The sequence below is a fragment of the Alosa alosa genome, chromosome 5 (assembly GCF_017589495.1).
Source record: "Alosa alosa isolate M-15738 ecotype Scorff River chromosome 5, AALO_Geno_1.1, whole genome shotgun sequence".
Lineage (NCBI taxonomy): Eukaryota > Metazoa > Chordata > Actinopteri > Clupeiformes > Clupeidae > Alosa > Alosa alosa.
The window spans coordinates 5,827,872-5,840,777 of record NC_063193.1 but is presented as its reverse complement, the minus strand read 5'-3'; the positions used below and the strand labels follow the sequence as shown (position 1 = coordinate 5,840,777).

Sequence of the window (12,906 nt, the reverse complement as noted above, 5' to 3'; positions counted from 1 at the left end):
ATCTTAAAATACTGCAGAGTTCACCATTAAAACCATGGCCTTCAAGTCTTTTCTGTTTTCCAGTTTGCTAAAAAAAATAGACTTAGGCTATACTTATATAATCCTATTCTCCATTCAAAACACGGGGGAGATAAAGTATGGACAGCAGAACATTGTCTCTTCATTTGTCTAATGTGTTTTTCAGTAATTGCGATCTTAAATGAGCCAAACAGTATGCTGCTCCTATTCTACAAATCTGAACTAGCCTGGCTCAGACAGATCACAGCCCTAAATTCTCAAAGCAAAGAGTAATCAAACATGGCAGATACTGTTGCAACATCAAGGCCTAATAGACGATATGCATCAAAAGGTGCATGATTTTTTTTTTTCCATTACAGCTCCTCTGAAAACAATCTGCGATTATTTTAACTGTCTGTTCACTTATTCCATATTATTATCAACAAGGAAAACAACTATGGTAATAGAAGTGTTGTCAATATAAGATCTGTCGAATTCTGTCGGAAGTCAATTCTGAAGGACCACAAACTATGTCCAACACATTTTGTTATATGGTTGAGCCCATTTTTGTGTAGCAGCTATGCGGGGAACTGAAACTCGTGTTGGCCAGCATTTGCTAACAGGCTAACGACTTTACAGCCTAATTAATTTACTGGTTGAGGTTGTCACTCGTCCAATCTTTTGCTAGATGCTACCATGACTGGACTGTGTTATTTCTTAACCATCGAGCGAACCACTTGGCATAGGCTTTTCAAAACTATTAAGCGTTGTGTAGAACTATGCTATGCATATAAATCCCATAATTATGTGACCATTCATTCGGCTAACGTTATCTTGCAAACGTAACCTGAAGAGATTATTGCAAGGTAGCAACACTAGCACAACACACTAGCATTCGACCCATGAGCAGACAGCAATAAGCTACAGTTACGGCTTCCCTTTTTAGAACTCTAAAAATGTCTTGTCACACACATTATACACATGCAATAGTTTAACATCTGGAATTACAGAATGAAAAACATCATTACTTTTTGCGATGTTTTGACGCAGGGTAATGTCAGTGCTAATTTACAACTGCGCTAGTGCTAGGCTAATGCTGTTAGCTGCAAAAACGAAAACAAGAAGAAACATCGTTTATTTGGATGTGTTGGAGTTTGAAGTTCACCATGTTGTACGTACCAACTCATTTTGATGGAGGATTTGATTCAATTTATTCAGGTAGTGCTTTTTGTCTCCCCAAAACACATCGCCCCGAGGAAATCCAAACACTCGAACAGTATCCAGGAAGTGCAAAAGTTTTCCTCAACTGAAAGGTCAGAGGTTAGGTGGCTTTAAACTACGGAAAGCAAAGAGGTCTATGTGGTCAGGCGAGTTTTTTTTTATCATAGTTTTCTTTTATCAGAGACGGGTGAGCTAAAATATCTTTGGTTCTATCTATAACGACTAACATTATATGTGATTCATGTAATGATCACTGGCACTTCTTTGCAACGTTGGAGATAAAACATGTTGACTTATGGATGTATTATTCTCATCCTACAGGTAGGCTATCAAGCCATGATGGGAAGGTCGATAGGCTACTGATTAAGTAGCTAATGTGTGTCAAGGGGTTAGTTTAAGATACATTAGGGTAAATAGCAACTTTCTTAATTTCGGTAATCTCCATTAGTCCTATGTACATTTTAATGGCATAGGCTATTTCCAATTATGTTTCCCCAACACTATCTAGAAGTCTGTCCATTTGTTGTTTTTATGGCCCATATCACCTTATGCCTACAGAGTGGTTTGCTGGAGTGGGAGAGATCTACAGGAGTGAGGAATGATACTGTTGACAAATATAGGCTACACTTCTACATAGACAGATAGACACTTTTGTTTTGCATGCAGTCTTAAAGCTTAAATGAGCTATAGCACATCCGATCATTTACGGTGTCTGAAGCACTTTAGCCTATAGGCTAGGCTACTATACTTTTACAGGTTAGATAGGCCTACATATTGTAGAAGTTAATGAAACAAACACATGGGAGAATGTATTGTCAGCAACACAATATATTTAGTTTCTTGTTTAGCCTTTTAAATCACAGTGCAAATGGTACACAAATAACAACATTGTATTTTCTTTATTCAAGTGCTTCACAGCATAAAAACAAAACAGTTGCATTACAACAAACTTAAAAACCAAGTGAACAATGAAGGAAATGTCTCTTTCACAAAATATATCAACTGTTTCATTACAATATTCAGAGAGTAAAGGCCTTATTATAAGGCAGTAGAAAAACACAAAATAAAAGTATAACACAAGTTTATAACATATAAGTCTTATTTTGGCTCAAACGTGGATTTACTTATGAATTCAAGTTTCCCTCAGTTTGTTGGCTATTCTTTAAAAAAATAATGTGAGTAATTGTTATTATTATTATTACTATGTTCCATGCATAATTAACTTTCAGTTTGATGAAAAGGAAATTTACAAAACATTTTCCGTGCAGTGACATGCAAACAAGAAAAAAGGGAAGAAACTATAAAATATGGATAAAATTGAAAGTACCTCAAGAAACACACATTAGGAAAAAAATATTTTGTGATCAATAATTCATTATTGAATATCTGATACCAACACATCCAAAATGGAGTTCAGTGTGGTCAGATACTTAATTTCATCTGCCTTAATTAATAACCTTTGTAGTTCATACAGCTAGGCTCCGGGTCCTCCCAATCGGTGTACGCACAGTGGATGCTAAGGTTTTGATGCGGTGTGAGTACTCTCGTCCTTTAATGATCTGGCACAAAAGCGTCTTTGCAGGGAGTGAATTAAATAAATAAACACAGGCTGCAGAGCAGGCCAGGCTTGAACCGTAACGCTGACTGAGGTCACATTTACATTCTGTTGCCTCCACGAAACCCTCATCGAATATTGTCCGTAATCATCCAAGCTTGCAACCCAATTTGGCACAAACGAGGATTGTGAAGTTTGGCGGCTGGCCGATTCCCAATAGTGAACAATCAGGTTGAGACAAGAGACTTGCGGACGGATGAGTGGGGAGCTCTCTGGCACCATTGCCACCCAAACTGAAACACGTACACTATACAGACACTTACATATTGTCTCTACATGGTCGCTTTCTTTCTTTCTCTCTCTCTCACACACACACAGAGAGAGAGAGAGAGAGAGAGAGACTTATCAGGTAGTGATGGCCTCTAAAAGTGATTAATATTTGTTTTTTTACACAGGATTGGGTATGGGAATCCCTTGCTTAGTTTTACTGTTTGATATTTTTGTCCATTCATGGAGTTATAGTGGTACAAACACAGACCACTGTTTTAATTATTGATACTATTCTTAGACACTATTCTTTTAGATGCACGGATCCCAAAAAGATTCATGGTTACAATGTAAATGTATGACAGGTTTCTAAATCTACAGGATAACAAAGTTTTTATTACTGTGGTCATATTGTGCTTAAGACCTGATTGTATGACCAAATAATTATATGTACATTTTTGATCTAAAATGTAATTGTATGGGGCCATAAATAGGCCTATGTTGGAATTTTAAAAAGAAAGAAAAAATGCAGAAAGAGATTCTCAAGTCCTAAATCTTCAGAGGAATGGAGTCTACAACATTGTGTACAAAAATTTGGCACAATGCATTCCAACGCATTCTGTCTCCTGGGTCATATCGTAATGACATGGCATGTGTTTCAAGGTGCCAGAGGGAGCAATTTCGAAGACCACTTTCTATGCTATTGTGTTCTTTTCAGAGAATATCCTCCACCTTTTCACAAGGCTTTCTAAACACAGCTCTCCTAAAAAACAGGTTTCTTTTCCATAAATCAAAATGTGAATTCACACAAGCCAGCAGCAAATCCACAGGGCAGCTATATGATCTGTGAGCACTGCCTTGGATATTTTTACAGTTGGCCTTTCTCTCTGATCTGCCTGGCGGAACCAGAAGCAAAAATAAATAAATAAGCAAAATTAAGCCAGAAGCTGTTTTGTTCATATATGTGGGGGGAGAAAAGCTATTTCTCATACCACATATGCTGCTTCAGAAATAAAGACATCAGTACAAACCAGAATAGGCTAAAATGACACCCTCTAACCAAGACCTATTATAGCTTATAGTAAATCCTTGGAGATATTTGATGTTTACTTATATAGATTATATTTGCCCTTTTCACCTGAGAACTGAACCAGCCTCTACGTTTGCCTCCCATTCCTTCAATTAGAGTGAAATGATTACTGAGATACAGTATGCTTGCTAATGTACACAGTTTTGACATTAAAGACCATTCCTCTGCATACAGGATCACAGCTGCCAAGATTTAACTTTTGGCTTCAGGCAAATTCCGATAAATGGGATGAATAATTTCACCTTTCTTTTCAAAATAAAATGCAACCACTCTATAATATCAAACATTCTGGATAGGCTAAACCTCTGACAAATTGTTCCATTTGATCACATATCTGTGGCCTAACCTTTGTTTATGCTGCTATTGTGCTATTAAAAAGGCTTTAGGAAATCATGAACTGCCATTTACAACATAAAGTGTGACGACTTCAAAACAGGCCTGTGTGTCACATGAAGTTTGTATTTTACGCGTGTGAAAACATTGCAGTCTGTTTTCATTGCACAGTGCAAGGGGATTTGGTCGCTACTCGACTGACACAAGATTCAGCGGAGCCGTTGGCCGTCTGGTTAATTGGAACTGGGTTGGAAACCTGCCAGAAAGTGGATACCGGTTCTTGCAAGACAAGGAACACTGGGCGTCAGACCAGTCGATTATTTTCAGCATGTTTTCCGTAACGTTGTTCTAACCCCAAGTAATTGCATCATTCTGAGACATAAAAACATGACCAAACAGTGGGTCATTGCCATAGCCATACTGCCATAGCCTATCATGGTATCTTGGTCAGCTCATCGACACAGACAAATCAAAAGAGAGATTGGCTGTTGTAAACTAGACTGGAGCATTGAGGACAGTGTAGACTTTGTTGGCATTCCAATTATTGGTTGCATCTGAGTTTAAGTTGAATGGAATGGAAGTCATTCAAGTATAACTTTAGCAGGCCTATCATTTTTCATGCTGTTTGACTTTGGTAGACTACAATTCATGGTGTAAAATGTTGAAATTAGTTGAACTTCTTAGCTTAATTTGCTTTCTGCTTTAGTTGAATTGGATTGGATCCACTGATAATAAAAGCTATGCCATGCCATCATTATGTAAACCAAGGGTGCTTACAGTATGTTTGCCATGTTTTTCCACCCTAAAGACTTTTTAAATCAAGATACACAACACATGTCTCTTTAGATTATTTTCCCGTTTATTTTTGTAATATTAGCACATTGTTTGGTGTTTCCAAGTCATTTTGAAAAAAAGATTAGCACATAACAAATTATATTACCTATTTTGAAAATGGAGGATGTATCAAGTTTTAAACTGCCCCAATGCTCCACTCTCAGGCACACAAACTCACAAGTAACAATACAAAGTATGTACACAACATTTTTTCTCCAGAAAGAAATTGATATCCTCTCCATAAACATTCAGTCAATGTAAAAATGTGTGTTTAGGAATACAACTGTATTCATATGCACACAAGTACACAAACACAATGTAATACTGGAGCACATGGTCTTTTACATTCCAAGTAAAAAAATGTGTAATATCATATATTTAACTGTACAAAAATTCTGTCCTACATTTTTTTTTTTTTTCATTTCAAGGGTCACCCTAGATGTTCTCAGAATAGTGACTGTGGCCTTTTCAAGTACATTAAGTTGGAGTTGGATCCTACATAAGAAATTAAGCCAAATGATCTTAGATGGCACTGGTGTAGTTGTCAGGCCTCAGCTGTCTAAAAAGAAAAAATATATATATATAAAAGCTAATGCAGTGGCTCTTTAAGCCAATACTTGACTGCAATGTATTTGCAGCATGAAATCCTAGAAAGGTGTGTACATCTGTTTCTGAACAGTATTTCATTTAAAACCAGCTCTATGTTTATTGTATGTGTGCTGGAGATACAGTGTGCATTGTATCCAGTAAGAGAAGTTACGTACACTAATTTTCCAGAAAATAGCCACAGTGGCAACAAAAAATACAACACATTTCACTCAAAAAGATATCTCATATGGCATTACTTATGTTTGTGCCCGGTGTTAAACCTTAGACACATACTACAGTATGTCTGTGTTGATGCATTGTTGCTATTGCAGCCCCTTAACATCAGTGCGTGCAGTATTACTAATACTAGATGCATGCAGGCAAAAAGCAGCAAAAATGAGAAAGGCGTTTTAGAATATTGGAGATTTTAGTGGGATGCCCAAGTGCTGTGGGAATGGCTCTATGAGTTGACCTCTAGAATTAGAACTTTGCTCTGACTCCTATTGGATCAGGTTACAGATGCTTAAGGCCTGTTTTCATTTGGTATTGCACTTTCTTGTCAAAGGCTGTATCTCCTATATTAGAAATATTTAGAAGTAATGCACCTTTAAACTTTGGGGCATCACACAGACCAATTCAGACTTGGATGGATATTTTGCTGATCATTCGTTTGGAGTGTATCAGTTGGCACGTGCAGCGAATCACTAAATTACACTACACTGAAGGTAGTTTTACTTAACAAACAATAATGGGCCTTCTAGGTGCCAGTGCAAAGCCAATGGGTATGACCACTGTGGTATAACTGTATGTCTCTGAACACCTAAGCTGTTTTTGTACTTGTAAAGGCTCTTTGAATAAGCATCCGGAAAATTTCAGTAACTCAAACCTCTGATGTTAAGACTAAATTCCACGACCAATTATAGCTCGATTGGCTGTGGAATTTCAGGACATTTGGCACACTCCATAGAAAGAAAATAAAAAACAAGTAACTGATGGAATGACAGTAAAAAATAAACATTATTTAAACAATTGACAACAACCAAAGTGCTGCAAACAGTCAACAAAAAAAGCAAACAAAAATGATTGCACTTTTAAATAGACAGTCCCATAAAAAAATACATCTGATACATTTCACAATGTAATTTGTACCTTTACTACTTGACGGCCAATCACAGCCCTGACTGAAATAATAGTTTCTTGCACACTACTCTGTTGAAGACTGCAGGCAGAGAATTTTCAAAATACAAAAGGCAGAGCGCATAAACTCTGAGACGTATGTCCACAAATCTGTTAGTGCTCTCTTTAAGTGCCCCTTTAAGTGCTCTAAAGGAAGAGCAGACCCTCCTAAATCACCTTAAAATGAAGGCAAGAATATTATCTGTAAAGAACAAAAATGGATGAGGGGTGTGGCGAAGGAAAGGAAACAAGTCTTTCAAAGTCTTTTCTTCTTGTCTTTGTTTTGTTTTTTTGTTGTTTTTTTTCATAGGAAACAGAGAAGCCCCAGTAGTAAATTGCCAGTCTATTTGTATGAGATGAGCTCCCCTTGAGCCCTATGCACATGTAGTGACAGTCATGATGCTGCCACTGCTTGTCCCTCCGCTGCCACAGGAGCTGGGGGGAGAGCTGTGGCTCGTGGACGCACCTGCGCCGCTGCCTTTGTCGGAGGGCTTCTTGTCCTTCTGTTTGAGATGCACCTTGGCATGCCGCTTGCGCTCGTCGCTGCGGGCGAACTTGCGTCCGCAGAACTCGCAGGAGAAGGGCTTCTCGCCCGTGTGCGTGCGGATGTGCGTGGTGAGGTGGTCGCTGCGGCTGAAGGAGCGCATGCAGATGCGGCACTGAAAGGGCTTGTGGCCCGTGTGGATGCGCAGGTGGCGCGTCAGTTCGTCCGAGCGCGAGAAGCGCCGGTCGCAGTTCTCCGCTGGGCAGGCGTGCGGCCGCTCGTGCACGGGCGTCTTGCTCGGCCGGTTGGGGTACTTCCGCGGCCGGATGGGCTTGAGGGTGAGAGTCTGGGGAGGCTGGTGGTGTTGCGACGCGTGCTGCTGCCCGCCAATGAAGCCCGGGTGAATCTGCTGCTTGTCCTTGAAGGCCCGGATGGTCTCCAGGGGCGTGATGGGAGGCGGGTTCACCCGGATGGGGTCCATGGTCTGGAAGGGTTTGTGCTCCATTACGCCAACCTCGCCCTGATGGTGGAAGAGGTTGTAGTCAGGGATCATGGAGAACAGGCTGCCATCGATGGGGGCTTTGGAAGTGGTGTGATAGTCATTGCCCGGGTATGCCAGGGGCGTGCTAGTGGCGGGGCTGTGGTGGAAGGACACCTGTTCCGGGTACATCTCGCTGCAGGTGGAGTACGCGGGCAGTGGGGGACCGTAGACTTGCTCCATCTCCGAGGACTGCCCGCCCATGCTGCCGCCCGACGAGGACGTCTGCGTGGTGATGTTGCCGGGAGACGGAGACACACCCAGGATCCCGGCACTCACCAGACTGATGATGTTGTTGTCTGAGCACCACCCCGAGCCGCCGATCCCGCCCGATGGGGGGGCGTCGAACGCAAACTTCCCCAAGTAGGTGACTGTCTGGCCACTGCGATTGGACTGGAAACTGGACCCGTACTGAATCTCGGACGATCCTTTCTCGCTCCCCATGCCCAAATCCATAATATTATCTGCACAAAAACAGGAGAGAAATTCAGGAGTGCCATCAACAAACAAGCATTACTTAGACTTTAGATTATTTTGTTAAAAACTGAACATCCTCAAGTTAAGTCATATGCTTGACATCATTCACAGAGTAAATGTTTACTATGACTCATGGACTTGCTTGGTCTGTAGTGGAATCCTTGGTTCATCTCAAACTCAAACTTTTCGCCCTACTTCAGCTGACTGTTCATCCAGAAAAACAGAAATCCCATAAAGTGAAAGACGGACATCCAATCGATGAGTAGAACTTAGAAGCAGCATATCTGACTTTGACACAAGTAAAGTTGCCGACCGAATCAAGGAGCAAAGTGAGTATACCCTCCTCCCCTCCCCTCTCTCTCTTTCTCTCTCTCTCTCTCTCTCCCTTTCTCTCTCTTTCCCTCACTCCCTCTTTCTCCCTCTCCCTCTGTCTCTCTCTAACATTGTCTGCCTCTCTTTCACTCTCCCCATTCTCGGCTTTCCCACAAGGTCCCGTAAATCAAGTTTCAGATGCACCCTCGGATTATGAGACCATAGCAGTCCCACAGGAGTGTGGCCACAGCAGCAGTGGCTGTCCTGGGTCTTCTCACAACAGGGCATCAGCTCCACATAGCTCTTATCACACGCAGGTTCATTATCACAGAGAATCAGTGTATTAGGGACTCTGTCCTTTTTGTCCTGTGTTAATGTCCTTCTCTGTGAGCCGTGTGTCACCTTCTCTGCTTACATATTAAGTAAAGACACCAGTCGGATGGCACTTGGTCTGTGTAGCCTCATGCAACAGCCACTGTGCAGTCTGCAGCCTGACATCAATCAGTTCATTGGAGACATACTTTTTTGAGAATCAAATTCTACATCAGACAGGCATTAACCTGCACTGGCACTACTAACTCAGAACCTCTGTGTTAAATATACTGAAACTGCTCTCTCTCTCTCTCTCCACCAGGGCTTTAGCCTACGTCTGGTGGGCTACACATTGAAACAAACAAAACCAAAATTGCAGGCAGTGTCTGCATCCATTCAACACAAAAAGCATGGTGTCTGTGAAATGGCAGGTTGTCATTCATCCCTTATTGTTAAGAATTTCACTTTGGAAAAACGTTTCATTTTAACAGTGGCATTTTCAATGCTCTTAAAAATATGTAATTGTTGCTGAAATTAAGGCAATAAAAGTCTTAAGAAAGAAATATTTAGACAAAGGCATATGAAGATAAGATAAGATAAAACTTTATTAAATCCCACATCTGGGAAATGTACTTGTCATAACAGCCCAATAATGCATAAACGAAAAAGTAAGAAAATTGTATACAGTATGTCCAGCATACAAGCACACCTAAAAAATCACAAAAGGAGTAGAGTAAAAAAAAAAGTTTGCCTTTGCTCTTCTAAATTCACCCTAAACAGACATGAAGAAATCAAAAGATGTTTCATATGAAGTATTTATCCTGTAAGAATAATGTTTGTCATATTTTATAAATATAAATATTTAGCCGATATTAAACACGAATTGCAACCTAAATGCTGTCAGAAACGCCTAATAATATAAAGCGTCAGTAAATGACGAGGCTTCGGCGGTTAAGGAGCAAAAGCCTATGGATCAAGTGTGGTTTAATGAATTAAAATCAGAATAATTTATTCGGTGTTTTAAACAACGAAACAGATCGATAACGTAGGCCATGCCATTTTTCCCAGATAAATTCAATCAGACGCACATGGCAGTTGCGTATGAAGGACGTCCGTTCACATGACAGATGTCCTGTCTGTATATCATCGACAGAGGCTTGTCAGCTAATAATTTTGACAGAAATGTTTCCATGGCTCTCAGAAGGGACTTAAAACTCCCGTGATTTGCCACTTAATAGAGGAGAATATGCACATAGCTGCGTTCTATCACAGGCTGCCTGTTAATAACGCAAAGCCATCTTCCACTAAAAAACAATAATTTTAAACAGTAGGCTAATAGGCCTGTTATTTTATAGGCTGACAAATCTTTTCTGATCTCATTAAACTAGGTGTATGCTACATCATGTTATTTATTTTCTTTTTGATTTGCTAAAAAATAATGAAATCTCCTCATTATGGGGAGCAGTGTTCTTGCGGCATGGTCTAGCCTTCATCTAGTCTTTTTTTTTTAAATGGCACCTTTGATATTACTTATATTTTGTAGACAATTTTAAAAAATAAAATCAATAGGTCATCATAGACATCTAATATAATAAGTGAACTCAGTGAACCTTCGATTTGGAACAAACCACCGAATTGAAATTTAAACATAAGCTGTTGATGATATTTTCAGTGAGGTTGGAGCCATTAATTGTGACGGAAAACGTAGCCTATTATATATATTTTATTTATATTGCACAGGAAAAAGTTTAGTCGTGTATTTTTCTATTTACTTACAACAGCACCCACCCCCATCCACCACCAAGTAGCCTAATGATCCTTAGAAAAGGGGTTTCAGTTTGTGAGTGTGAGCGAGCCTCTCTCTCTCTCTCTCTCTCTCTCTCTGTGTGTGTGTGTGTTGTGTAAATAGTCCATTCGGTCCATACAAGTCTATCGGCTTGTAGGCTATAGATGCAGATATTTTGAGTGAAGTTTGAAATTCTTCTTAGTGACTGACTTACACGACAAGTCATAGTAGATATTTAGAGGCGAATTTAGATCAGTAAACTAATAAACCTCTAAATCCTACGGATTTCCATAGGCTCTGATCTTGTCCATCTCAAAATAAACGTGAGCTGTTTCAGTCTATGAAAGGCTCTCCTTTGCAAGTATTGCAGATACAGTTGCCAGTGCCCAAATGTCACTGTCTCCCCATCGCGACCAGTTCAATAATTTGCCACACCATTGTTGCGGCTTGCAAATACTAAATCCTCAAATGTAATCAGTGCTTTCTTGACTTCTCTAAACTTCTAACATTACATCTAGACTACGTTTCAACAGGCGTGCATGTTTTAGATTGTGGGCACCATCACTGTTTTACCATTTTATTGTTCAAATGGACCATCTTCCTCAGAATTTGATAGTGACGCTGAGTAAGCTACATCCATGTTATCATTCCCTGCCTGTCAACAGAAGATGTTTGAAAACTATCACCCGCGCTAAATAGTTCTGTGTATCTTGTGTCATACAACACAACAGACTTGGCAACATGTGTAAATGATAATCTTTCTATGCTTCCGAAATAATGATAATGTGCTTTTATTGCAAATGTATTAGCTTACGTTCCGTCGCCGTCGGAGCGCCTGTACAGTGCGGAGAAGAGCGCAAAACAGGTGCCTGAGAAGCGCGCCCGGCTTGGAGACAACTGTTGCCTTGTGAGCGTACTAAGAACTACGCTAACAGCCCCACAACCAAGACAAACAAAACCATAGCTCTAAGATACAAGTTAAGTTTAGTCTTTACCTGTGTTCATCTGCGAGTAGTGGGAAATAGAATCCGTGCTGGTGAAAATGTTCATAGAAGTCGGAATGTCCTCCTCTGGATAAAGACTGTCAGGAATTGTATTGATTAAACTGCTCATGGTAAGAGGGAGCTTCTCCGCTAGTTTACCTGTCATAGCAGTTATTCAGTTTGTCATTAATGACAGCGTGAAGGTATCCGTTGAGATACACCCGCAGTCTCCTCTCTTGATAGTGCGATGGAAGGTGATCAATGACGATGGTAGTGCAAGAACAAATCCCTGGTAATGCTGTATCCAACTCCCCGACCCAAGTCAGCACTTGGAACCTCTTCGTTGAAATGGAGACATGTAAGTTCAGTCGTGCTTATTATAAATTAAATAAAGAGTTTGTTGTCTCGTTTGGTGGGGATATTTAGAGTCTCTGGATCAATGAAACGATGGTGATTGCACTAGTGGAGCGCTGACTGCTGAGGGTATTGCTTAGACAGGGAACTCCAACGCTCACTTGTATTAAATAGGGGGACGGAACAAATCTGTGACGTAGATGACCATTTATGGATACACAAAGCTAGATCGTGCGCCACACGTCACCAATGGAAGCACCTCATAGTGGAACATTAGAGTCCGGAGCAGGAAGAGTGCTGGTGAAAGCCGAGCGGTCCTGTTCTGCGGACGTACTGGGCTATTTTTTTGTTTGTTTTAAGGTTATACAGTTTGTGTGGTTATGGTTTGTATGTTGCGTATTGAGTGTATGAAGTCTGTTAAATATGTTGCTGACCAGCCGCGAACATTTTCTTCGTCGCTTCTGTTTGGTGCGAGTTGGGCATCTTGTGCGTATTGACGCGTGTGAAACTTAAGTTCAATGGGCCTATTGTGTCAGTTTCCATGTGCAGGTGCAATATGATGAGGGTGCATTCAATGCAGCAGTGATTGTCTGTAAGAC

At 40.5% G+C, this 12,906-nt stretch overlaps 2 protein-coding genes across 3 annotated transcripts in view; both read right to left on the bottom strand.

The window, feature by feature from the left end:
- bin3 (bridging integrator 3) overlaps positions 1-1,309 on the bottom strand; it is a 45,716-nt gene extending 44,407 nt beyond the window's left edge. The window contains exon 1 of the mRNA XM_048244489.1: positions 1,177-1,309. Coding sequence (XP_048100446.1) covers positions 1,177-1,184 — 8 coding nt within the window. The 5' untranslated portion in view covers positions 1,185-1,309. The remainder of the gene's footprint in view (positions 1-1,176) is intronic.
- Positions 1,310-5,302: 3,993 nt separating this feature from the next.
- Positions 5,303-12,484, bottom strand: egr3 (early growth response 3). Of its 2 annotated transcripts, XM_048243285.1 has the most exons (3): positions 11,966-12,484; positions 8,201-8,547; positions 5,303-8,065 (listed from the first exon to the last, which is right to left on the bottom strand). In XM_048243285.1, exons 1-3 carry the CDS (start codon positions 12,117-12,119, stop codon positions 7,436-7,438), a joined length of 1,131 nt encoding a protein of 376 aa, XP_048099242.1. In that variant the 5' UTR covers positions 12,120-12,484; the 3' UTR covers positions 5,303-7,435. The 2 variants fall into 2 exon arrangements, with proteins under 2 accessions (XP_048099242.1, XP_048099241.1); XM_048243284.1 differs by having other exon boundaries at positions 5,303-8,547; positions 11,966-12,482.
- Between the last annotated feature and the right edge of the window lie 422 nt (positions 12,485-12,906).